Source organism: Dendrobates tinctorius, unplaced genomic scaffold, assembly GCF_039654945.1.
Source record: "Dendrobates tinctorius isolate UK_male_01 unplaced genomic scaffold, ASM3965494v1 ptg000483l, whole genome shotgun sequence".
NCBI lineage: Eukaryota > Metazoa > Chordata > Amphibia > Anura > Dendrobatidae > Dendrobates > Dendrobates tinctorius.
In genome coordinates, this window is record NW_027362144.1 from 309,215 (window position 1) to 335,583 (window position 26,369).

A 26,369-nucleotide genomic window follows, 5' to 3' on the forward strand; every position below is an offset into this window, starting at 1 on the left:
CATCATCAGACTATCCTCTCTTTCCATGAAGTGCTCGTCTTCTTACCATCATAGGTCTGTCTTCCTTTTGCATGATGTTGTCTTCCATCATGTCTGTAGTTCTCTCAACTAGACAATCACATGAGACAAGAGGGGACAGAGACCCCCTGAATGATCTGAACAGGAACATGAGTCTTCGGTCAGCCATAAAATGTATGGACAACCTTCTAATCTGTGCAGGGAAAGCATGAGAGGTGACTCTGAGGGGCATTCATTGGTTTAGTTTTGGAGGGTTGAAAGATGAGTTGCCAATGTACCAGGGTAGGCAGTCAAATGTGATCCTGAATCGCTACCGCAGTGTCATTCTCCTTGTCACATGTCTACACTGTAGGCCGGAGGGTGACAATATGGCCTGGTCCTGAGTCCTGGACAGGCAGGAGTTATGAAGTCCCATCCCACAGTGGATAGCTGGTGAATCCCAACCTGCAATCCATCCAATATTATTGTATTCTACGTCTGCACCCTGGGAAACCATAGCCAGGCACCCGGTAATGGTGGTGCCATTCCGCAGTGATTAGTAAGTGCACCCCGAGGCGGAGAAGGTAGGGTGCTTAGTAGGCGTCGGAGGCTCTTCGATACACTCAGTACCTTACTTTTCGGACGTTTCCAGCATTACTGGAGCTGACGTACCATGGCTGCAGTGTGAGGACGCTGTCTGGATGTGGACACTGGCCACAGTAGATGTGTGCTCCTGGACAGTGATGGCCCCATATGCTCTGTGTGTGTATAGTATATACAATGCTCCTCTCTGTCACACCCTGACACCTCCATGGCCCCACAGTTGGGGTTATTTGGGTATCGGCTCTTCTGCATTGAATATGTCCCTCCTCCATTAACAATGTGTAAATGAGCAGTCACCAGGTAACGAGCCTGAGGGGGTATAATGGGGGGTGGGGAAGGTCACATGAAGGGTGGGATGGGGTTAATATCACACCCCTGGCCTCCATAAAACCCTTGCAGCTGAGCAGGTCTCAGCAGACCTCACTGGCCACCATGGACACCCTCCAGTCCCTCTCCCTGGTGTCATGGCTCCTACTCCTGCCCTCACCAGCCTGGCTGCGAATGTTGCCCCATAGAGGATGGTCCAATGAGGTGGAGATGAAGACGAACTGTCCACTGTGCGAGGCCATCAGCTGCCCCCCAGGACCACTGCGCTGCCCAGCTGGCCGAGTGAAGGACCAGTGCGGATGCTGCTGGGAGTGCGCCAACGTGGAGGGCCAACTCTGCGACCTGCCATGGCAGAAGCCCCTGTATGGCCGCTGTGGAGAGGAGCTCCTGTGCCAGGTGATGGCCGTGCCCAGTGATGAGCCCCACTGTGTGTGCCCCAACCAGGAGAGCGTGTGTGGCACTGACCGCCGGACCTACAAGAACATCTGCCGACTGCAGGAGGCCGCGCGGACCCGCCGGAGAGCGGTCCTGAGCCTGGCCCATACGGGACCATGCCAAGAAGGTGAGACCAGAGCGAGCAGTCCCAGGACTGAGCAACAGGGGGCGCAGGAGAGCCACACCGACCACAGCCCATAAGGGTGAATGGGACCTTCTACTGAGTCTGTGTATTAGGAGGAGGAGAGGTCAGCGTCCTGATGTCTGTGTATTAGGAGGAGGAGAGGTCAGCGTCCTGATGTCTGTGTATTAGGAGGAGGAGAGGTCAGCGTCCTGATGTCTGTGTATTAGGAGGAGGAGAGGTCAGCGTCCTGATGTCTGTGTATTAGGAGGAGGAGAGGTCAGCGTCCTGATGTCTGTGTATTAGGAGGAGGAGAGGTCAGCGTCCTGATGTCTGTGTATTAGGTGGAGGAGAGGTCAGCGTCCTGATGTCTGTGTATTAGGAGGAGGAGAGGTCAGCGTCCTGATGTCTGTGTATTAGGAGGAGGAGAGGGCAGCGTCCTGATGTCTGTGTATTAGGAGGAGGAGAGGTCAGCGTCCTGATGTCTGTGTATTAGGTGGAGGAGAGGTCAGCGTCCTGATGTCTGTGTATTAGGAAGAGGAGAGGTCAGCGGCCTGATGTCTGTGTATTAGGAGGAGAGGTCAGCGTCCTGATGTCTGTGTATTAGGAGGAGGAGAGGTCAGCGTCCTGATGTCTGTGTATTAGGAGGAGGAGAGGTCAGCGTCCTGATGTCTGTGTATTAGGAGGAGGAGAGGTCAGCGTCCTGATGTCTGTGTATTAGGAGGAGGAGAGGTCAGCGTCCTGATGTCTGTGTATTAGGAGGAGGAGAGGTCAGCGTCCTGATGTCTGTGTATTAGGAGGAGAGGTCAGCGTCCTGATGTCTGTGTATTAGGAGGAGGAGAGGTCAGCGTCCTGATGTCTGTGTATTAGGAGGAGGAGAGGTCAGCGTCCTGATGTCTGTGTATTAGGAGGAGGAGAGGTCAGCGTCCTGATGTCTGTGTATTAGGAGGAGGAGAGGTCAGCGTCCTGATGTCTGTGTATTAGGAGGAGGAGAGGTCAGCGTCCTGATGTCTGTGTATTAGGTGGAGGAGAGGTCAGCGTCCTGATGTCTGTGTATTAGGAGGAGGAGAGGTCAGCGTCCTGATGTCTGTGTATTAGGAGGAGGAGAGGGCAGCGTCCTGATGTCTGTGTATTAGGAGGAGGAGAGGTCAGCGTCCTGATGTCTGTGTATTAGGTGGAGGAGAGGTCAGCGTCCTGATGTCTGTGTATTAGGAGGAGGAGAGGTCAGCGTCCTGATGTCTGTGTATTAGGAGGAGGAGAGGTCAGCGTCCTGATGTCTGTGTATTAGGAAGAGGAGAGGTCAGCGTCCTGATGTCTGTGTATTAGGAGGAGGAGAGGTCAGCGTCCTGATGTCTGTGTATTAGGAGGAGAGGTCAGCGTCCTGATGTCTGTGTATTAGGAGGAGGAGAGGTCAGCGTCCTGATGTCTGTGTATTAGGAGGAGGAGAGGTCAGCGTCCTGATGTCTGTGTATTAGGTGGAGGAGAGGTCAGCGTCCTGATGTCTGTGTATTAGGAGGAGGAGAGGTCAGCGTCCTGATGTCTGTGTATTAGGAGGAGGAGAGGGCAGCGTCCTGATGTCTGTGTATTAGGTGGAGGAGAGGTCAGCGTCCTGATGTCTGTGTATTAGGAGGAGGAGAGGTCAGCGTCCTGATGTCTGTGTATTAGGAGGAGGAGAGGTCAGCGGCCTGATGTCTGTGTATTAGGAGGAGGAGAGGTCAGCGTCCTGATGCCTGTGTATTAGGAGGAGGAGAGGTCAGCGTCCTGATGCCTGTGTATTAGGAGGAGGAGAGGTCAGCGTCCTGATGTCTGTGTATTAGGAGGAGGAGAGGTCAGCGTCCTGATGTCTGTGTATTAGGAGGAGGAGAGGTCAGCGTCCTGATGTCTGTGTATTAGGAGGAGGAGAGGTCAGCGTCCTGATGTCTGTGTATTAGGAGGAGGAGAGGTCAGCTACCTGATGTCTGTGTATTAGGTGGAGGAGAGGTCAGCGTCCTGATGTCTGTGTATTAGGAGGAGGAGAGGGCAGCGTCCTGATGTCTGTGTATTAGGAGGAGGAGAGGTCAGCGTCCTGATGTCTGTGTATTAGGAGGAGGAGAGGGCAGCGTCCTGATGTCTGTGTATTAGGAGGAGGAGAGGGCAGCGTCCTGATGTCTGTGTATTAGGAGGAGGAGAGGGCAGCGTCCTGATGTCTGTGTATTAGGAGGAGGAGAGGTCAGCGTCCTGATGTCTGTGTATTAGGAGGAGGAGAGGTCAGCGTCCTGATGTCTGTGTATTAGGAGGAGGAGAGGGCAGCGTCCTGATGTCTGTGTATTAGGAGGAGGAGAGGTCAGCGTCCTGATGTCTGTGTATTAGGAGGAGGAGAGGTCAGCGTCCTGATGTCTGTGTATTAGGAGGAGGAGAGGTCAGCGTCCTGATGTCTGTGTATTAGGAGGAGGAGAGGTCAGCGTCCTGATGTCTGTGTATTAGGAGGAGGAGAGGTCAGCGTCCTGATGTCTGTGTATTAGGAGGAGGAGAGGTCAGCGTCCTGATGTCTGTGTATTAGGAGGAGGAGAGGTCAGCGTCCTGATGTCTGTGTATTAGGAGGAGGAGAGGTCAGCGTCCTGATGTCTGTGTATTAGGTGGAGGAGAGGTCAGCGTCCTGATGTCTGTGTATTAGGAGGAGGAGAGGTCAGCGTCCTGATGTCTGTGTATTAGGAGGAGGAGAGGTCAGCGTCCTGATGTCTGTGTATTAGGAGGAGGAGAGGTCAGCGTCCTGATGTCTGTGTATTAGGAGGAGGAGAGGGCAGCGTCCTGATGTCTGTGTATTAGGAGGAGGAGAGGTCAGCGTCCTGATGTCTGTGTATTAGGAGGAGGAGAGGTCAGCGTCCTGATGTCTGTGTATTAGGAGGAGGAGAGGTCAGCGTCCTGATGTCTGTGTATTAGGTGGAGGAGAGGTCAGCGTCCTGATGTCTGTGTATTAGGAGGAGGAGAGGTCAGCGTCCTGATGTCTGTGTATTAGGAGGAGGAGAGGTCAGCGTCCTGATGTCTGTGTATTAGGAGGAGGAGAGGGCAGCGTCCTGATGTCTGTGTATTAGGAGGAGGAGAGGTCAGCGTCCTGATGTCTGTGTATTAGGAGGAGGAGAGGTCAGCGTCCTGATGTCTGTGTATTAGGAGGAGGAGAGGGCAGCGTCCTGATGTCTGTGTATTAGGAGGAGGAGAGGTCAGCGTCCTGATGTCTGTGTATTAGGAGGAGGAGAGGTCAGCGTCCTGATGTCTGTGTATTAGGAGGAGGAGAGGTCAGCGTCCTGATGTCTGTGTATTAGGAGGAGGAGAGGTCAGCGTCCTGATGTCTGTGTATTAGGAGGAGGAGAGGTCAGCGTCCTGATGTCTGTGTATTAGGAGGAGGAGAGGTCAGCGTCCTGATGTCTGTGTATTAGGAGGAGGAGAGGTCAGCGTCCTGATGTCTGTGTATTAGGAGGAGGAGAGGTCAGCGTCCTGATGTCTGTGTATTAGGAGGAGGAGAGGGCAGCGTCCTGATGTCTGTGTATTAGGAGGAGGAGAGGTCAGCGTCCTGATGTCTGTGTATTAGGAGGAGGAGAGGTCAGCGTCCTGATGTCTGTGTATTAGGAGGAGGAGAGGGCAGCGTCCTGATGTCTGTGTATTAGGAGGAGGAGAGGGCAGCGTCCTGATGTCTGTGTATTAGGAGGAGGAGAGGGCAGCGTCCTGATGTCTGTGTATTAGGAGGAGGAGAGGGCAGCGTCCTGATGTCTGTGTATTAGGAGGAGGAGAGGTCAGCGTCCTGATGTCTGTGTATTAGGAGGAGGAGAGGTCAGCGTCCTGATGTCTGTGTATTAGGAGGAGGAGAGGGCAGCGTCCTGATGTCTGTGTATTAGGAGGAGGAGAGGGCAGCGTCCTGATGTCTGTGTATTAGGAGGAGGAGAGGGCAGCGTCCTGATGTCTGTGTATTAGGAGGAGGAGAGGTCTGCGTCCTGATGTCTGTGTATTAGGAGGAGGAGAGGTCAGCGTCCTGATGTCTGTGTATTAGGAGGAGGAGAGGTCAGCGTCCTGATGTCTGTGTATTAGGAGGAGGAGAGGTCAGCGTCCTGATGTCTGTGTATTAGGAGGAGGAGAGGTCAGCGTCCTGATGTCTGTGTATTAGGAGGAGGAGAGGTCAGCGTCCTGATGTCTGTGTATTAGGAGGAGGAGAGGTCAGCGTCCTGATGTCTGTGTATTAGGAGGAGGAGAGGTCAGCGTCCTGATGTCTGTGTATTAGGAGGAGGAGAGGTCAGCGTCCTGATGTCTGTGTATTAGGAGGAGGAGAGGTCAGCGTCCTGATGTCTGTGTATTAGGAGGAGGAGAGGTCAGCGTCCTGATGTCTGTGTATTAGGTGGAGGAGAGGGCAGCGTCCTGATGTCTGTGTATTAGGAGGAGGAGAGGTCAGCGTCCTGATGTCTGTGTATTAGGAGGAGGAGAGGTCAGCGTCCTGATGTCTGTGTATTAGGAGGAGGAGAGGTCAGCGTCCTGATGTCTGTGTATTAGGAGGAGGAGAGGTCAGCGTCCTGATGTCTGTGTATTAGGAGGAGGAGAGGTCAGCGTCCTGATGTCTGTGTATTAGGAGGAGGAGAGGTCAGCGTCCTGATGTCTGTGTATTAGGAGGAGGAGAGGTCAGCGTCCTGATGTCTGTGTATTAGGAGGAGGAGAGGTCAGCGTCCTGATGTCTGTGTATTAGGAGGAGGAGAGGTCAGCGTCCTGATGTCTGTGTATTAGGAGGAGGAGAGGTCAGCGTCCTGATGTCTGTGTATTAGGAGGAGGAGAGGTCAGCGTCCTGATGTCTGTGTATTAGGAGGAGGAGAGGTCAGCGTCCTGATGTCTGTGTATTAGGAGGAGGAGAGGGCAGCGTCCTGATGTCTGTGTATTAGGAGGAGGAGAGGTCAGCGTCCTGATGTCTGTGTATTAGGAGGAGGAGAGGTCAGCGTCCTGATGTCTGTGTATTAGGAGGAGGAGAGGTCAGCGTCCTGATGTCTGTGTATTAGGAGGAGGAGAGGGCAGCGTCCTGATGTCTGTGTATTAGGAGGAGAGGTCAGCGTCCTGATGTCTGTGTATTAGGAGGAGAGGTCAGCGTCCTGATGTCTGTGTATTAGGAGGAGAGGGCAGCGTCCTGATGTCTGTGTATTAGGAGGAGAGGTCAGCGTCCTGATGTCTGTGTATTAGGAGGAGAGGTCAGCGTCCATCCCGCCTCTTCCAGATTCCTCTTTGTCCAGACCTCTCTGTTTCTATCCAAAGCCATCTCACCTCTTCCAGACCCCTGTGTCCTCCTCCAGACCTCTTTGTTCTTATCTAAAGCCATCTTGCCTCTTTCAGACTCCTTTATCCATCTCCAGGATACTCGGTCTTCCAGTCTAGACTCTTCTGTCCCTATCCAATTTGCTTCTTCCAGACTTCTCTGTCTCAGTACAGACAACTCTGTCCTCCTCCAGACCCATCTGACACCCTCCGTCCCCATCCTCTCTGTCCTTATCCAGACATCTGTTTCCATCCAAAGCCATCTTGTCTCCTGCGTCCCCATCTGCCCTGTCCTTATCCAGACATCTCTGCTCGAATCCAAAGTCATCTTACCTCTTCCAGACTCCGCAGTCTCCCTCCAGATTCCTCTGTCCTCCTACAAACCCATCTGACCCCTTCCGTCCCCATACGCCCTATCCTTATACAGAAAACTGTCTCCATCCAAAGCCATCTTGCCTACTACGTCCTTATCCAGACATCCTTGTCCCAATCCAAAGCCATCTTGCTTCTTCCAGACTCATCTGTCTCCCTCCAGACTCCTCTGTCCTCCTCCAGATCCATCTGTCGCCTTCCGTCCCCATCCTCCCTGTCCTTATCCAGACATCTGTCTCCATCCAAAGCCATGTTGTCTCCTGTGTCCCCATCCACCCTGTTCTTGTCCAGACTTCTCTGTCCCCATCAAAAGCCAGCTTGCCTCTTCAAATACTCCTCTGTGTCCTTCAAGACCCATTTGTCCCCCTCCATGCCCATTATTATTTATATAGCGCCATTGGTTCCATGGTGCTGTAGATGAGAAGGGGTCACATACAGATTACAGACATCACTTACAGTAACCTAACAATCACAGACTGATACAGAGGAGAGAGGACCCTGCCCTTATGGGCTTACATTCTACAGGATGGTGGGGAAGGAGACAGTAGGTCGGGGGTTGCAGCAGTTCCGGTGTTGGTTGAGGCGGTATCTCCAGTAGTGGTGAGGGGCAGCGGAGTCATTGCAGGCTGTAGGCTTTCCTGAAGAGGTGGGTTTTCAGGTTCCGTCAGAAGGATCTGAGTGTGGCTGATAGCCGGACGTGTTGGGGCAAAGAATTCCAGAGGATGGGGGCAATTCAGGGGAAGTCTTGGAGGCGGTTGGGTGAGGAGCGAGTAAGTGTGGAGGAGAGGAGGTCTTGGGAGGACCGGAGATTACGTGAGGAAAGGTATCGGGAGATTTGTTCAGAGACATATGGGGGAGACAGGTTGTAGATGGCCTTGTAGGTCAGTATTAGTAATTTGAACTGGATACACTGAGAGAATGGGAGCCAGTGAAGAGATTTGCAGGGGGGAGACAGGGGAGTAGCGAGGAGAGAGATGAATTAGTCGGGCGGCAGAGTTAAGGATGGACTGGAGAGGTGCGAGAGTGTTAGCAGGGAGGCCACAGAAAAGGATGTTGCAGTAGTTGAGGCGGGAGATGATGAGGGCATGCACAAGCATTTTAGTAGATTGAGGTTTGAGGAAAGGACGGATCCCCATCTGCCCTTTCTTTAATCAGATCTCTGTCTCATTCCAAAACCATCTTGCCTCCTGCATCCTCATCTGCCTTGTCCTTATCCAGACATCTCTGTCCCCATCCAAAGCCATCTTGCCTTCAACACTCCTGTTTTCCTCCAGATCCATCTGTCCCCTTCCGTCCACATCCTCCTGTCCTTATCCAGACATCTGTCTCCATCCAAAGCCATTTTGCCTCTTTTGTCCCCATCCACCCTGTTCTTGTCCAGACATCTCTGGCCCCATCCAAAGCCATCTTGCCTTCAACACTCCTGTCCCCCTCCAGATCCATCTGTCCCCCTCCGTCCCCATCCCCCCTTTCCTTATCCAGACATCTGTCTCATCCCAAAGCCATCTTGCCTCTTCAATACTCCACTGTCTCCTTCAAGACCCATTTGTCCCCCTCCATCCTCATCCACCCTTTCTTTATCCAGACCTCTGCTTCATTCCAAAGCCATCTTGCCTCCTGCGTCCCCATCTGCCCTGTCCTTATCCAGACATTTATGTCCCCATCCAAAGCCAATTTTGCCTCTTCAATCCTCCTCTGTCTCCCTCCAGACTCCTCTGTCCTCCTCCAGACCCATCCGTCCCCCTCCATCCCCATCCTGGCTGTCTTTATCCAGACATCTATGTCCCCATCAAAGCCATCTTGCTCTTCCAGACTCTTCGGTCCTCTCCAGGATGCTCTTCTCTTAACTAAACTTCTCTGTTTCACCAGGATTAACGATTCATTAAATGTGTTGCCCCAAGTCTTCCCAAATGGCAGAGATCCGGGGACAGTAGGTTTGGGAATGTCACTGATATTATCAGGCATGGTAATTGGATTGTAAGGGAGAGGAACATGAATGTCCAGATGACTAACATGCCATATTGAAAAGATGAAAGGATCTGCAGCATGGTGGAGAGGAGAAGACTACCCAATGATCCACCTTTCTGTTCCCTCCTTTATACTTTCCTGATCTCCTCTTCAACATAGATCGACAGCTTATCCCAAGTCGTCAATCCTCCCTCCACATCTTCTCCTGTGCTGCACCTCGCCACTGAGCCTGGATTACACCAGTGTAACTCTGTGGCTTGTGGGCTGTGTAGGTGGCCTGTCTGTACAGTAGAGAGGAGACCTTTCTAATGGACCTTGTCTCCACAGCTCCGGTTCTCCTCACATCTCATCAGGATACAGTGGCTGTGATTGGTCAGAGCCTCATTTTGGGCTGTGAAGTTTCTGCGCAACCGATAGCCGAGATGGAATGGAGAAAAGAAGGGGTGGAAAGAGCACTGCCGGGAGAGCACGGCCACATCATCATACAGGTACGGCATGTCGCCCATAGGCCTGACGTCTGCTGTATCTCAGCTGTATGTAGACCCTCTCGCCATGTAAAGTATGTGTTCCCATCCTAACCCCCATAAGTAAGGTATATACCTCACTGTATATAGTGCATACACCCCCGCCCCATACACACCTCAGTATAGAAAGTATGTGCACCCATCCTAACCCCCATAAGTAAGGTATATAACTCACTGTATACACCCCTACTTACAGAAACTATATATGAGCCCTTCCTAACCACCATAAGGTATATACACCTCACTGTATATTCTGTATACACCCATCAGTATATAAAGTATGTGCACCTGTCCTAACCATCATATATAAAAGGCATATACCTCACTATATTATAGAATCATAGAATCGTAGAGTTGGAAGGGACCTCCTGGGCCATCTGGTCCAACCCTCTGCTCAATGCAGGAGTCACTAAATCATCCCAGACAAATGTCTGTCCAGCCTCTGTGTGAAAACTTCCTTTGAAGGAGAACTCACCACTTCTCGTGGCAGCCTGTTCCACTCATTGATCACCCTGTCAGTTTTTTCTAATATCTAATCTGTGTCTCCTCCCATTCAGTTTCATCCCATTGCTTCTAGTCTTTACTTGTACAAATGAGAATAAAGTTGATCCTTCTACAATGTGACAGCCCTTTAGATATTTGTAGACAGCTATTAAGTCTCCTCTCAGTCTTCTTTTTTGCAGCTAAACATTCCCAGATCCTTTAACCATTCCTCGTAGGACATACTTTGCAGTCCGCTCCCCATACTGATCGCTCTTCTCCGAACTTGCTCCAGTTTTTCAATGTCTTTTTTATAATGTGGCGCCCAAAACTGGACACTATTCCCGTTGAGGTCTGACCAAGGAGGAGTAGAGGGAAATAATGACTTCACGTGATCTAGATTCTATGCGTCTCGTAATACATCCTAGAACTGTGTCTGTCTGTCTTTCTTGCTGCTGCATCACACTGTTGACTCATGTGCAGTCTGTGATCTATTAGTATACCCAAGTCTTTTTCACACTTGCTGTTGCTTATTTCTATTCCTCCCATTCTGTAGATGTAATTTTTGTTTTTCTTGCCCAGATGTAGAATCTTACATTTCTCCCTGTTAAATACCATTCTATTATTCGCTGCCCATTTTCAAGCTTATCTAGATCCTTCTGAGTCCTTTCTGTCTTCTCTAGTGTTAGCTATGCCTAGCTTTGCATCTTCTGTTAATTTGATTATTTTACCTTCAGTTCCCTTATCTAGATCATTTATAAAAATGTTGAACAACACTGGGGCCAGGACAGAGCCTTGTGTTCCCCACTTAAGACACTGCCAATTTGATGTGCAACCATTTATTACGACTCTTTGAGTACAATCACTGAGCCAGTTATGAATCCATAAAACCGTAGCCTTGTCAAACCCATTCTTGGTAATTTTTTCAATAAGAATGGTATAAGATGCTTTATCAAATGCTTTGCTGAAGTCGAGATATACTATATCTACCGCATTTCCCTGATCCACCCAGTCAGTGATACCATCATAGAAGGAAATTAGATTAGTCTGGCATGACTTGTTTCTGACAAACCCATGATGGTCTGGTTAATTATTGTATTCTTATCCAATACAGTATGTGGTTTAATAATTTGTTCCCAGATCTTTCCTGGTATAGAAGTAAGGCTCACTGGCCTGTAATTTCCTTGCTCCATCTTCTTTCCTTTTTTGAAGATAGGGAAAACATGTGACCATCTCTAATTTTTTGGGATTTCTCTTGTTCTCTAGGATTTTTAAAAGATTCTGACTAGTGGTTCTGCATTTTTTTCTGCTAACCCTTTCAGTACCCTAGGATGTCATTCATCTGGACCAGAAGAGGTAAATTCATGTAAATTAGCTAAGTGATCCCTCACCATCTCTCTGTTTATGGATAGTGTGGATTCTTTTATTCCTTCGATGGCCCTGTGAGGATCAGTTGATGTTACATTTGTTTTCTAAGAGAACAGAGATGTAAAATGGGAATATAAAAGTTCGGTCTTCTCAACATCATCTTTGACCACTTCACCCTTATATATGAGTATACTGAGGGGTGTATACAGTATATAAAGTATGTGAACCATTCCTAACCATCGTATATAACGTGTATACCTCAGTTTAGATAATGTCTACTGCTATATCAACCCTGTCACGTACGGTTCCATAAGACCTCACCCCTCATGCGCCATGTTTCTTTTTGAGCACAGTCTCGTGGAGGGCCTCTGCGCCATCAGGTAACTGGCTGGCTGCAAATTCATCAGATCAAGCAAAGGGACGCTGGTGTATACACCTGCCGGGCATGGAACGTGTATGGAGAAGTGTCCAGCTCAGCGAGACTGACTGTCATTTCACAAGGTGAGACATTTATACACCTCCACCATGTAGTACAATCCTCCATGATTACAGTGAGCATACCCCATAGTCATCCATATAGTATAATGCACACCCTACAGTCCTCCATATAGTATAATGCACTTCCCATGGTCCTCTATACAGTATAATGCACACGCACAGTGGAGGATTACAACTGCTCACGCTGAATTACCACATCTACAATGCAGCACTCTCGCCCATGCTTGTATACCACATCCACAATGTGGCATGGAGTCTCTGACCCTCATCAATCATAGGAGCATGGCTTCACTATGAATTGGGGATCAGGGCTGTCATGGATGACACCGGGGAGATAACGCAGATCCCACCCCTGCTACCAGTTTGGCAACTCCGCTGCCTCCAAATGTCAGGGCAATTAAACAATTGACAGAGTGGTGGACGAGGCCGTGACTGCTTCCACTATTAGGCCGGATATTGGGGAACTCTCAGTGAGTGTATGGTTTATATACCTCTGATTCCAACACATGGAATATATACATACCATGGTACGGTCACTGGCAAACTCCGCAATAACAAAAAGAACTATTAGATGCCACCACCAATCGCTTATATAGGCCGATTGGACACGTTATAGGTTACACGTTACAAAATGGACAAAACAATAATGTACAGGTGCATCTCACAAAATGAGAATATCACTAATAAGTGAATTTATTTCGGTTCTTCAATACAAAAAGTGAATCTCCTATACTCTATAGAGTCATTACACCCAGAGTGATCTATCTCACGGGTTTATTTCTGGTAATGTCGATGATTATGGCTTACAGCCAATGAAAACCCAAAAGTCATTATCTCAGGAAATTAGAATACTTTATAACACCAGCCTGAAAAATGATTGTAAAATCTGAAATGTCGTCCTCCTGAAATGTATGATCAGTAAATGCCCTCAGTACTTGGTCGGGCTCCTTCTGCGTCAATCACTGCATCAATGCGGCGTGGCATGGAGGCGATCAGCCTGTGGCACTGCTGAGGGGTTATGGAAGCCCAGGTTGCTTTGACAGCAGCCTTCAGCTCATCTGCATTGTGGGGTCTGGTGTCTCTCATCTTCCTCCTGACAATACTCCATAGATTCTCTATGGGGTTAAGATCAGGCGAGTTTGCTACCAATCAAGCCCAGTGATACTGTTGTTTGTACACCGGGTATTGGTACTTTTGGCAGTGTGGACAGAGGCCAAGTCCTGCTGGAGAATGACATTTCCACCTCCAAAAAGGTTGTTGACAGATGGAATCATGAAGTGTTCTAAAATTTTCTAGTAGACGGCTGCGCTGACTTTGGACTTGATAAAACACAGTGGAGCTACACCAGCAGATGACATGGCACCAGAAACCATCACTGATGGTGGAGACTTCACACTAGACCTCCAGCAGCTTGGATTGTGGCCTCTCCACTTTTCCTCCAGACTCTGGGACCTTGATTTCCAGGGTTTAGTGTGAAGTTTCCACAATCAATGATGGTTTGAGGAGCCATTTCATCTGCTGGAATAGGTGTAACAAGGTGGCACGGAGTGGTAGTCATGGCCGAGTTTACTAAGACACAGTCAGTGAGTACCCCGGCCCCTTGCACATGGAAAGACAGCTGCAGTCCCAGTCCTATAGCACAGTCATCTTCTCCACAAGCTCACTACAGCCACTGGGGATAAGGATTCAGGAAAACACCACAGGCGCAGTTCTGATCCAACGGGAGAACTTTAATGTACATGGAAGAATGCTTCTTGATATGTTCCTTCAACTTCTTGAGCCTGTCCAGCATCACTAGCTCCCATCCGGTTTTGGAAGCCACAAAAGTCCTTCTAGGGATGATCTCTCAACGCCAGGACCCGTCCACACTGCCCGGCATTCCTTGTCAGCTTGTATCCCCCTGACTGGGGTGCCCTCTGCTCAAGGTTACACCCACATACCTCCCCTTGCTGAGCTCACGTGTGGGATGTGCTAGATCTTTTAGCATATTGTGAGATCCACAACTTTCAATATATCTTTGTCCCTGGGGTTCCCAAGTGGTAGACATTGTTGTCATATTTCCTATTGCGATTTTACTTGTCTATAAAGATGAAACATGTCATCAATAGAATCATCCATCAGACCAATATTAAGTTGGATGTGTTCGGCTGGCCTTATGGTGATGTGAGTGAATGCATTCTGTTTGTCTCTTCATTACGACACCAAAAATGTATTATAGTAAACCGTGGCATGGTATTCTGGTGCTCAAGTAGGGTCCCAAACCATAGTACATAAGTAAAATGAACTTGGCACTCAACGGATGATGAGAAGAGAATTTAATGCAGTTCATACATAGTAGTACAAAATACAGATGCGTGACGCTTGTTACAACCCACGGCTAGACCGTGCATAAGCGCAGTCAGACATTCCGGGGTCAATACCAAAAGATAATGTAGTAAACCAAGGGAAAATACAAAGTCGCAAGTCAGGTCACATGCCAGGGTCACAATGCCAGAGAAACAACATATAAGCAAAGGGGCAGTAACAAACGGGTAGTCTGAACAATGTCCAAAGGTCAGCAGCAGAGTATCAGATGCAAAGGGGCAATGACAAACGGGTAGTCGGAACACGGTCCAAAGGTCAGCAGGAGAAGAAGATCAGAACTTACAGCACAAGGGGCAGGTGAACACACCAGAGAGCACCAGCTTAGGACAAGCTTTTGACTGGCAATAATCTGAGCCAGACAGCTCACCTAAATAACAGGGCAATTACCAAGAATATGGAGCACCTGTGGAAGTCTCTGCATCTTCCAGCCAGATAGGTCAACCTAGCTGTCAATCAAAGCACCAACTGCTCAGCACGCCCCAGCACAGGATAGGATGCTAGAGCTGTCCATCACATAGTCCCTGACACTCAGAGCAGAAGAATCATGACAAGATGTTTCGATCCTTAGGACCTTCCTTGGTGTACCGACTGCTTGTCAGGTCACCTGATGACCAGCGGTGGATACCGAATTGAGATCCGGCTCTGCACCCCCTCTACATATGGGCATAAGCGGGAACCTATGGTGGATATTGTGCTTCCATTGTTGGTTACAGCATCATTTATCCCATGGGACATATCCTTGAGGGACACTGAGTCCTAACAACATTTCCGACAATTTCTCTCCAAAAATATAACTCCGATAGATATGATATAGATGCAAACCCCAATTTTCATCACTATCCACTGGCTACAAAAAGTCTGTGACCCATGGTTTGAATAAAGCTCTTGCCTTAGAAGTGTACTTCTCCACCTCTGAATAAACAAATCCCAAGCTTTGTGTTTTGCTCTCAGAGCACGTCTCATGTCATAATTACCTGGTAAAAAGCAGGAGGACCCTACTTTAATGGAGATTAAAAAGTCATCCTCTTCTCACTTCCTCAGTAATAATGAATCCCATATGTTCAATGTGAGGGTGATATGTCCCCTCTCTGGAGATTTCTGTTTGGATTTTATAATTTTTCTTCTATGTCAAGACCATGGAAAGAATAGCTGAAACTCTCTTTCTCCCATTGCACAACCATCCAAAGCTGAGCAAAGGGCCTGTGATGTGGCCACCACCTGTGATGTGGTCAATATGAATGTGACGACTCCTGGAGTGGACCCTCTGGGTCGTGGCACCAACCCTCCCTGGGCGAGCTGACCTAGTGAGGACCACCCCCTATACAGGGAGTGTCAGGGGCAAGCCCAAGGCGTAAGGTACCATGACTGCTGGCACCAGGTGGTCAGCTCACAGGAGACACGAGTGAGCGTGTCTTCAGGATGCTACTAGGAGTGTGCAGAAAACAGGAACGTGCAAAACGTAGACAAAGGGACACGCAGGGTACCGGACAGTACAGGGCGAGTGTACGGAAGCACGAAGGCTTCAGGACAAAACAAGGCATGTACACGGGAGTGCACTAGATACTGAATAGTGCGAAGCGAGTACACGAGAGCACGTATGGCGTGCACGGACAAGCACGCCCGGGCGCGAGCAAAGCAGGGAGTGTGCAAAGGAGCACGTCAGAGTACAGAGTTGTACAGAGTTAGACAGAGCATGCTTGAGTGCAAGGTTAGGCAGAAGATGTGCTAAGAAGCATGACAGGAACAAGGCAGGAGCTGACCGTGTGCAAAGGAGTAAGACAGAGCAGAGGCAGAACGTGTGCAATGAAGCATGATAGAACACAGAGCAGAGTGCATGAACGGAGCATGTGCTAGAAAGCATGGCAGGGCAGAGTACAGGAACGGAGCACAAGGCAGAGGACCCGAATACAGCGCACAGCTAGGCAAGGACAAAGCAGACCAAGCAAGGAAGCACAACAATAATCAGGCCCCTCCCATAGGAAGAGGTAGCCTGATATAGGGCAAGAGCGCTGGGACTTCTGACTCAGGTCCTCCATGACCATAGAGAGGACAAGGCTGCAGCTAGAGCTGAGAAGAGCACACATGCGCCCTAGCAATGTTGTGCATCCATGGAACTAAGTGCGGGAGGTGTGGGGTCCTGCCCCCAGGTGAGTGCAGCATAACAATGAATAGGAAACCATAAATTTGTGTTGTGACACTTTTCTGTCCCATTGTAATTAGGCGCTTCCTGACTTCACAGCAATATGGGCAATGTCAAAGTCTTCACGGGCAACATACCTAATATGCATATTGTTATTTTTTCAGAATTGATATCGGCTAGGTGAATAAAGTTGTATATGCCATGTCTCATATCTATAGAAAGCAAAAATTGTGATGGGAAATATGGCTTTAATATCTCCCGCCTAGGACCTCCAGCGGGCTGATATTCTTAAGATGGAGGATCTCTTAATTTTTGGTACCTGAGTCACATCTCACTTGTCGGCCTCCATCTGAGATCACAGGGGGAGATTGGTGGGAGAGGCAGGTGCCTGTTAAAAGCAGGTTCTGACCCAAACCCCATGTTCAGTGCTGGGAGATACAACATGCTGTAAGGACTGCATCATTTTCTAATTGGAGCTTCCCCCATCACAAAGTGTGCGCCATTCTTGTGACATCAGGTCTAGTAACTTCTTTTGTTTCTCCTTTTTATTTGATGTGGTGATTGTATGTACTGTATTGTGTCGTCCCCCATGTAACGTCTCTTGTATATTTTTATAAGCGCTTACTAATTGTTTGATTAAACATATAAATGTAATCGCTTTGTTCCTCTTGCTCTATAAGTGGCACCCTGAAGCCTTCTGAGGCCGAATGTTACCAATAACGGGGGTTGGTGGCAGCTAGCTTTCTTGGGCTTTTGTGGAGACAACCACCTGAATTGTGGATATCGGGGACCGGCTGCTCCGTCATGACAACATGCCTGCCTGCACAGTATTGAAAATCTACCGGATTGTGGTGAAGAACGGCATGACAACAGTTTCCCATTCCCCTTACCCTCACAACTTCTCCCCCTGCGACTTCTACTTTTCCAATGAATGAAGAAAAACCTAAGAAGAAAGCTAAAGAGAAAACGTTTCAGGATGTAGAAGAGGTTAAGACCAAATAGCTGTAGGCATTTAACAGCATTGGTTCAGAAGAATACAAAAAAGTTTCCAACAATGGAAAAACCCTTGGTACAAGTGCAGGTCACTAATGTGGAGGATTGTGACGGGGATTCATGTTCTCAAGATGTTATCTTGAATTAATAAAAATAAGTAATCCTCTTTTTTGAGTATCCCCCATATATACTGTATATACACATGCATACAGACACACATACCCACATGTTAGGTTCTCCTAGGATGGTTGCTGGTTAAAAGTGGAACCGGATGTGTATATAGCTAGTAGTTGGTGACTTGTCCATCAGTCATCAGTTAATTGTGTGATTGTCCTGACAAATTGGTAGCAGTGTTTGGATATCTTCCTGATCTCTCTGACAGTGTTTACACTCAGTTACCGCGTCCACAATGTAGCATGGGGTCTACACACAGTTACCACGTCCACAACATAGCATGGGGTCTACATTCGGTTACCACGTCCATAATGTAGCACTGGGTCTACACACAGTTACCACGTCCACAACCTAGCATGGGGTCTACACACAGTGACCACATCTACAACACAGCAAGGGGTCTACACACAGTTACCACGTCCACAACCTAGCATGGGGTCTACATTCGGTTACCACGTCCATAATGTAGCACTGGGTCTACACACAGTTACCACGTCCACAACCTAGCATGGGGTCTACACACAGTGACCACATCCACAACACAGCAAGGGGTCTACACACAGTTGCCACGTCCACAACCTAGCATGGGGTCTACATTCGGTTACCACGTCCATAATGTAGCACTGAGTCTACACACAGTTACCACATCCACAAGGTATCATGGGGTCTACACTTGTCTACCACATCCACAATCTAGCATGGGGTCTACACACAGTTACCACGTCCACAACATAGCAAGGGGTCTACACACAGTTACCACGTCCACAACCTAGCATGGGGTCTACATTCGGTTACCACGTCCATAATGTAGCACTGAGTCTACACACAGTTACCACATCCACAAGGTATCATGGGGTCTACACTTGTCTACCACATCCACAATCTAGCATGGGGTCTACACACAGTTAAGTTACCACGTCCTCAATCTAGCATGGGGTCTACACACAGTGACCACGTCCACAACATAGCAAGGGGTCTACACACAGTTACCACGTCCACAACCTAGCATGGGGTCTACATTCGGTTACCATGTCCACAATGTAGCACTGGGTTTACACACAGTTACCATGTCCACAAAGTAGCATGGGGTCTACACACAGTTACCATGTCCACAAAGTAGCACTGGGTCTACACTTGTCTACCACATCCACAATCTAGCATGGGGTCTACACACAGTTACCACGTCCACAACATAGCAAGGGGTCTACACACAGTTACCACGTCCACAACCTAGCATGGGGTCTACATTCGGTTACCACGTCCACAATGTAGCACTGGGTCTACACACAGTTACTACATCCACAAGGTAGCATGGGGTCTACACACTGTTACGATGTCCACAATGTAGCACTGGGTCTACACTTGTCTACCACATCCACAATCTAGCATGGGGTCTACACACAGTTACCACGTCCACAACATAGCAAGGGGTCTACACTCAGTTGCCACGTCCACAACATATCATGGGGTCTACACTCGGTAACAACGTCCACAATGTAGCACAAGATCTTCAATTGGTTACCACCTGGACAACATAGCATGACATCTACACTCGGTTACCACGTCCACACCATAGCACAGGGTCTACACTCGGTTTTCCCGACTACAACGTAGCACGGGGTCTACACTGGGCTATCACGTCCAAAATGTAGTTTAAGGTAGATTATTATGTGTATGATGTGCAGTATGATTGTCCTTGTGCACAGTATACGGACGTTCTTAGAAGCATTCATTAATAAATGGTTTGATCATTTATTTCATATTGTGGTAATGTACGGTATGTTGTTTGTCTTGTTCCCTCAGAGTCTCCTTTGGCTTTGGAAGTGAACCATCACCTGGTGGGGGTCTTCGATGTATCGGATGATGAAGATGATTTGTCCAGAGAAGGGCCTTCAGGGTCACATGAATGAAGATGGCCAGTGGACTCCTTGTTTGTTCAGGCAGAGAATCTGTGTCCGTCATGTTGATGGGGAGATGCGGCTGAGATGCGTCATGATGCCACCAATAAAGACAAAGATGGTGTAGCTTCATGGTTGGGTGAACAACCTGACAAATGGAGCAGGTGGCACCTTCCCTGGTTCATGTTGGATCCAATGACCCACCACTGGTATCCATAGCGTTAATGCTGGACATACTTAGAGGATGTCATGCTTTTTGTCCACAGGCTGCACAGCGTCCTACACCAGTATTATTACTGGGGGCACATACATGTGGCTAGAGATGCTCCAATTTATCCATCCTAAATTAAGACCATCCAAAAATTGTACTGAACCAAAAAAGATGTGGCTAACTAGTCACGTTCCACCATATGACCCAGCTCGGCTGTGATGTGACGTCTTCCAGACAATGCTACAGATGCCTGGTAGAGGATGACCACTACCACTGTCTATTTCCCTTTGTGGGTGGTGGTGAGGAGGGATCTGTATATAAAAGATATTTCTTGTGTATAATAAATGAATAGTGTAAATACAAACAGAACAATATTTGGTCATGTGATGTATATGGGTGTGACTTCAGCAGTCTATAGGTAGAGCCTCAGTCTTATGGCGGTATTGTTACAGACATGGTAAGAAGAGAATGTCTTCTCGTTTCCTCCAAATCGCCTGCAATAGCAAATATTCTGCTACCTACGTCATCATGGGGGTACCCTCTAAACCTAGTGCTTGGGGACACCTCTGTGTGATAAAGACCAAGGCTCTGGGACTGGAGAAAGACCACCCGATCTACAAGTAGCGGGTAGTAACTATCTCCAGCAAGTTCTCTGTAGCACAAGGGTGTTGAGTGCAAATTCAGGACATCAACATACATCTTAGAGCCGAAATGCTGTACTCCAAGATATACCAGGTCGATGGCGAGTAACAAATCTTACATCTGTGACCTGACACACCATCCTGGCTTGATCTTCAATCCTGATCACTGATCTTGCCACCCCTCGACACCTCGACATCCTATCCATCTCTGATCCCTAAATCCTCTCCCACCGACATCCTAGCCATCTCTCATCCCATCATTCCCCCCGACATCCTACCCATCCTTGATCCCTCCATTCCCTGTGACAACCTACCCATTCCTATTCCCTCCATCCCCTGCCCCCGACATCCTACCCATCTCTGATTCCTCCATCCCCTCCCACCCTGACATCCTACCCATTCCTGATCCCCCTCCCCCAACATCCTACCCATCTCTAATCCCTCTATCCCCTCCCCCCAACATCCTACCCATCCCTGATCCCTCCATCCCCTCCCCCCGACATCCTACCCATCACTGATCCATCCCCTGCCCCGACATCCTACCATCCCTGATCCCTCCATCTGCTCTCCTCTGACATCCTACCCATCCCTGATCAATCCAGCCCCTCCCACCCTGACATCCTATCCATCTCTGATCCCATAATTACCTCCAACATCCTACCCATCCCGGATCCCTCCATCCCCTGTGACATCCTACCCATCCCTAATCCCTTCATACCCTCCCTCCAACATCCTAGCCATCCCTGATCCCTTCACTCCCTTCCCTCCGACATCCTACCCATTCTTGATCTCTCCCTCCCCCAACATCCTACCCATCCCTGATCCCTCCACTCCCCTCCCTCCGACATCCTACCCATTCCTGATCCCCCCCTCCCCCAACATCCTACCCATCCCTGATCCCTCCATTCCCCTCCCACCCTGACATCCTATCCATCTCTGATCCCATAATTACCTCCAACATCGTACCCATCCCTGATCTCTCCATCCCCTGTGACATCCTACCCATCCCTAATCCCTTCATCCTCTCCCTCCAACATCCTACCCATCCCTGATCCCTTCATCCCCTCCCACCTTGACATACTATCCATCTTTGATCCAGTCATCCCCTCAACATCCTATCCATCCCTGATCCCTCCACTCGCTTCCCTCCGACATTCTACCCAGCCCTTTTCCTTCCATCCCCTACCCCTGACATCTTACCCATTCCTGATCCCCCCTCCCCCAACATCCTACCCATCCCTAATCCCTCTATCCCCTCCCCCCAACATCCTACTCATCCCTGATCCCTCCATTCCCCTCCCCCCGACATCCTACCCATCCCTGATCCTTCCATCCCCTCCCCCCAGACATCCTACCCATTCCTGATTTCTCCTCCCCCAACATCCTACCCATCCCTGATCCCTCTGTCCCCTCCTCCTGGCATCCTACCTATCCCTGATCCCTCCACCCGACATCCTACCCATCCCTGATCCCTCCGTCCCCTCCCCCAGACATCCTACCCATCCCTGATCAGTCCACCCCCTCCCCTGACATCCTACCCATCTCTGATCCCGTCATCCCCTCAACATCCTACCCATCCCTGATCCCTCCACTCCCCTCCCCCGACATCCTACCCATTCCTGATCTCCCCTCCCCCAACATCCTACCCTTCTCAGATCCCTCCATCTCCTACCCCTGACATCTTACCCATTCCTGATCCCCCCTCCCCCCAACATCCTACCCATCCCTGATCCCTCCGTCCCCTCCCCCAGACATCCTACCCATCCCTGATCAGTCCACCCCCTCCCCTGACATCCTACCCATCCCTAATCCCTCCATTCCCTCTCCTCCGACATCCTACCCATCCCTGATCAATCCATCCCCTCCCACCCTGACAGCCTACCCATCCCTGATCCCTCCATCCCCTCTCCTCCGACATCCTACCCATCCCTGATCAATCCATCCCCTCCCACCCTGACATCCTACCTCTGATCCCATAATTACCCCCAACATCCTACCCATTCCCGATCCCTCCACTCCCCTCCCTCCGACATCCTACCCATTCCTGATCCCCCCCTCCCCCAACATCCTATCCATCCCTGATCCCTCCATCCCCTCCCCGCGGTATCCTACCCATCCCTGATCCCTCCATTCCCCTCCCCCCGACATCCTACCCATTCTTGATTTCCCCTCCCCAACATCCTACCTATCCCTGATCCCTCCATCCCCTATCCTCCGACATCCTACCCATTCCTGATCCCTCCATCCCCTCCCACCCTGACATCCTACCCATTCCTGATCCCCCTCCCTCCATCCCATCATCCCCTCAACATCCTACCCATCACTGATCCTTCCACTCCCCTCCCCCCGACATCCTACCCATTCCTGATCTCCCCTCCCCCAACATCCTACCCATCCCTGATCCCTTCATTCCCTCCCACCTTGACATCCTACCCATCTCTGATCCCGTCATCCCCTCAACATCCTACCCATCCCTGATCCCTCCACTCCCCTCCCCCGACATCCTAACCATTCCTGATCTCCCCTCCCCCAACATCCTACCCTTCTCAGATCCCTCCATCTCCTACCCCTGACATCTTACCCATTCCTGATCCCCCCTCCCCCCAACATCCTACCCATCCCTGATCCCTCTGTCCCCTCCACCCAACATCCTACCCATCCCTGATCCCTCCGTCCCCTCCACCCAACATCCTACCCATCCCTGATCCCTCCGTCCCCTCCACCCAACATCCTACCCATCCCTGATCCCCCCTCCACCCAACATCCTACCCATCCCTGATCCCTCCGTGTTAAATATTAATAATCCGTTAATTTCTTATTACACCCAGTTCTGTAGAATGCTTTAGCTTATATGACATAGGCTATTTTTAAGCTTGGCTCATGGTAGAAAGACAGCTCCATATATGTAGAGACCACGTGCTTTAGGAGACGTATATAATTCATGGCTAACTGTAGAGGTCGCTCTTCTTCCCTCACCATCATGAGAGACAGACACGAAGATGTCGCCTGTGTTGGGCCATGACATGACATAACAGCTGGTATATTACTTGACGGCGATGTGAGAAGCCGAACTGAGACACAGCAGCCATTTGCTATTCAGGATCTCGGAGAGAAGAAGAATACATGTTGCTTTTGCCATGTGGGATCTCAGAGAATGAAGATGGAAAGCTTTTGCTATGAACAATGGACAATATCTCACCTCTTTTTATTCACCTGAATTATTTTGTAATAACCTTTCTTTGATGGAAGAAATCAAATAAACCACTATATTTTTATCTGGTAACTAGTCCTGAGTATTTTACAGGATATGCATTATTTTACATTGGAGAGCCAGCCAGATCTGAATTTTTGTACTTTTTTGCGGATTTCCCTCAACTTGCACACACGGGGGATTGGACTTTGCTAACGTCAAATCATATGTGCAAGTTATCGGGAATTCCACTACTTACAAGAATCACATAGAACCTAGAAGTAAGAATTGCCAGATAGATTGAGAAGTACTACAAGTGCCAAAGAGCCAGACGTGTGAAGACAGGAACCCAGCGTTGTCCATCAAAGGAGCTGAGACATTTCAAGGTAAGAGAAATGGATGTCATTAATTGTCTTGCTAAGCAGAGTAAATTGAAATTTAAGTCTGTAGACAATTCTAATTCAGAAGTTTTATGGTTAAGTTTATATGCCGAGTGTGAACTCGAGAATCAGAGGTTAGATTCTAAGTTTTTCAATAGAGAAAGAGAGAGATTAAAAAATATTCTACAGATGGTAGATATATTTCATAGATCTGTGTCAGAGAAATCTAAAAATGATTGTGTAGAGGATAGTGATATTCCCGAGATTCACTGTAATGTGGAGAAACAGTTACAAGTAGTAGCAGCTATTGAAGGTGACCTTGCAGACGTGGAACAAGATGGAGAAGTAGGAGGAGACTTCAGAACTGACGTAGAGGACGTACAAGGGAAAGACGTACCACTAAAAATAGAAGACTCACAGGCCCAAATCCGAAGTAGCGTGAGGAAGAATTTGATAAAAATATGCCAAATAATTCCTGCTTATGACAACAAAATAGATGTTTGTAGAAACTCTGAGATCTTTGAAAGTTGTTCTGATAAATTTGATTTATCTAACAAGGAGAAGAATCAGTTGTTCAAAATGTGGATCCCTGTAAATTTTGCTAGGAAATTGTCTTTAAAGTTATCTGGTGAAACACATGAGAATTTAACTGATAAAGACAGATTAAAAATTCTCATTTTTTGTTCATCAAATGAAAATCATCCAGATATTGATATTCTTCAAAAATTAAGGATTGGTCGGAAGGAATGTATTTTTACGTTCATGTCCATATATGAACGTTTGTACAAAATGCTGAGTGAGAATGTCAAAACACCGTCCCTCATAAGGAGTTTTGTAAGCAAATTTTGGTTTCTAAATCCTGCATCTCGTGTTATTGCGTCACAAAAAGATTCTTTGTTTGAATGTGCGCAATTTCTTGATTTTGCCAGAAAACACGAGAATCGTGAGAGGAAAGTAAATTGTGCTAATTTTGGAAAGACAGGCAGAGTAAAATCTTATCAGAAGCCTGTATTAGCAAAACCTTCTAAAATGAGTTTTCCCCAAATATATGAAGTACAAAGGAGATCACATGTTTGTTATAAGCCATATGGAATGATGCAAAAGAACACCGAAAAGACACAAATGGAATTAAGAAAAATGATGAGTTCTGATTTTCTTTCTGTAACAAAGATGGCCGAATTTAACAGACAGAAACAGGTGGTGAGTGACATCATGGCCTGTAAACTGAATACTCTGCTCCAAGAATCTATCAGCTTTAAAATGGCAAGAACCTTTCAGGATATTTTTTGCAGAGAAATAAGTATGGGTGTAGGAATTGGCTAGGAAAAAAGTAATATATATTGTGTAACAGTGTTATACAATTAGTGAGTTATAGAGTATAATCCTGTAGTTTTATGGTTTGTGGATATATACATAGTCATACAGTATATATATAGAGTGTTTGTAGAAGTAGAAATAGTAGAACTGTATTTTTTAATGAAAATTAAAATCTACATCAGTAATAATATTTAGAATATGAATATGATATTAACCTTATTTTTTATGTTTCCTTAGAATTTTCATTTCAAAGCAGGACTTAATCGAGAAAAATTCTCTTCCAAGGATTTATGCCTTTATTTACACAGGATGTTGCAATAATTGCATGATTTTATATATCTAACCCTTAAAAGGAAATAACCAATTGCTTTTTAAAATGTTCTGGGTGTGTGCTTTTTTACTGCATGGTTTGAATGACAACCACAGCAGGGGAATTTGAACCTTGTTCTAATAATACAAGTATACCAGTATACTATGTCCCTGTTCCTTAGGAAAAGAATTTTAAAGGGGGTCTCAACTTTTGCAAAGCAATGGAATTTTTTTTCCAGGCCTAAATGTCAAGTATAGCTATACATATACATATATTTATGTCATGTGTATTTGGGGAATATTCAAAGAAATATTAAGAGACTAAATTGAAATAGTTTACAATGCATTGATAATTAGGATAATTTGGGTTAAAATACGTGTATTCATCACACTTTCATATGTGAGGTATTTGGTTTAAACTTAATATGTGACAGTCTGAGTGACAGTGACTGAGTGTATGAGCAGCTGCTGAGCGAGTAATGTGATATGTTTGTGAGACCTCAGGATTCTATAAGAGAAAAAAAAACAAAAAAAACCCCAAAAGCTTTTATCTTTAGGAGGAAATATGCAGATCAGTTAAATTATTAGGATACATAATGAAATATTATCTATACAAACATATATTTCTATATTTCTATAGTAATTATTATTTCTTGATTTAGTTAATTGTGGATAAGTGCAATCGCACAACAAAATAGAAAATAGTTTAGGAAGAAAATCTATTCTTTCCTTATCAGCTTTAGCTCTTTTAAACAGGCACCAGCACAGAGCCTGGTATTCACCAGCTGCATCTGGGAATA

At 47.8% G+C, this 26,369-nt stretch overlaps 1 protein-coding gene across 1 annotated transcript; it reads left to right on the forward strand.

The window, feature by feature from the left end:
- Positions 1-1,032: 1,032 nt before the first annotated feature.
- LOC141077944 (kazal-type serine protease inhibitor domain-containing protein 1-like) lies at positions 1,033-19,542 on the forward strand. Its single transcript, XM_073564726.1, has 4 exons — positions 1,033-1,489; positions 9,410-9,570; positions 11,808-11,955; positions 19,427-19,542. The coding sequence occupies exons 1-4, from the start codon at positions 1,033-1,035 to the stop codon at positions 19,531-19,533; spliced, it is 873 nt and encodes a 290-aa protein (XP_073420827.1). The 3' UTR covers positions 19,534-19,542.
- The last annotated feature ends 6,827 nt before the right edge of the window (positions 19,543-26,369 follow it).

What these genes read in the sequence shown, in the direction of transcription:
- LOC141077944 (XM_073564726.1), top strand. Translation starts at nt 1,033, where the DNA reads ATGGACACCCTCCAGTCCCTCTCCCTGGTGTCATGGCTCCTACTCCTG. An exon ending in ACGGCCACATCATCATACAG is followed by an intron (nt 9,571 to 11,807) that starts GTACGGCATGTC and finishes TTTTGAGCACAG; the next exon opens with TCTCGTGGAGGGCCTCTGCG. An exon ending in ACTGACTGTCATTTCACAAG is followed by an intron (nt 11,956 to 19,426) that starts GTGAGACATTTA and finishes TTGTTCCCTCAG; the next exon opens with AGTCTCCTTTGGCTTTGGAA.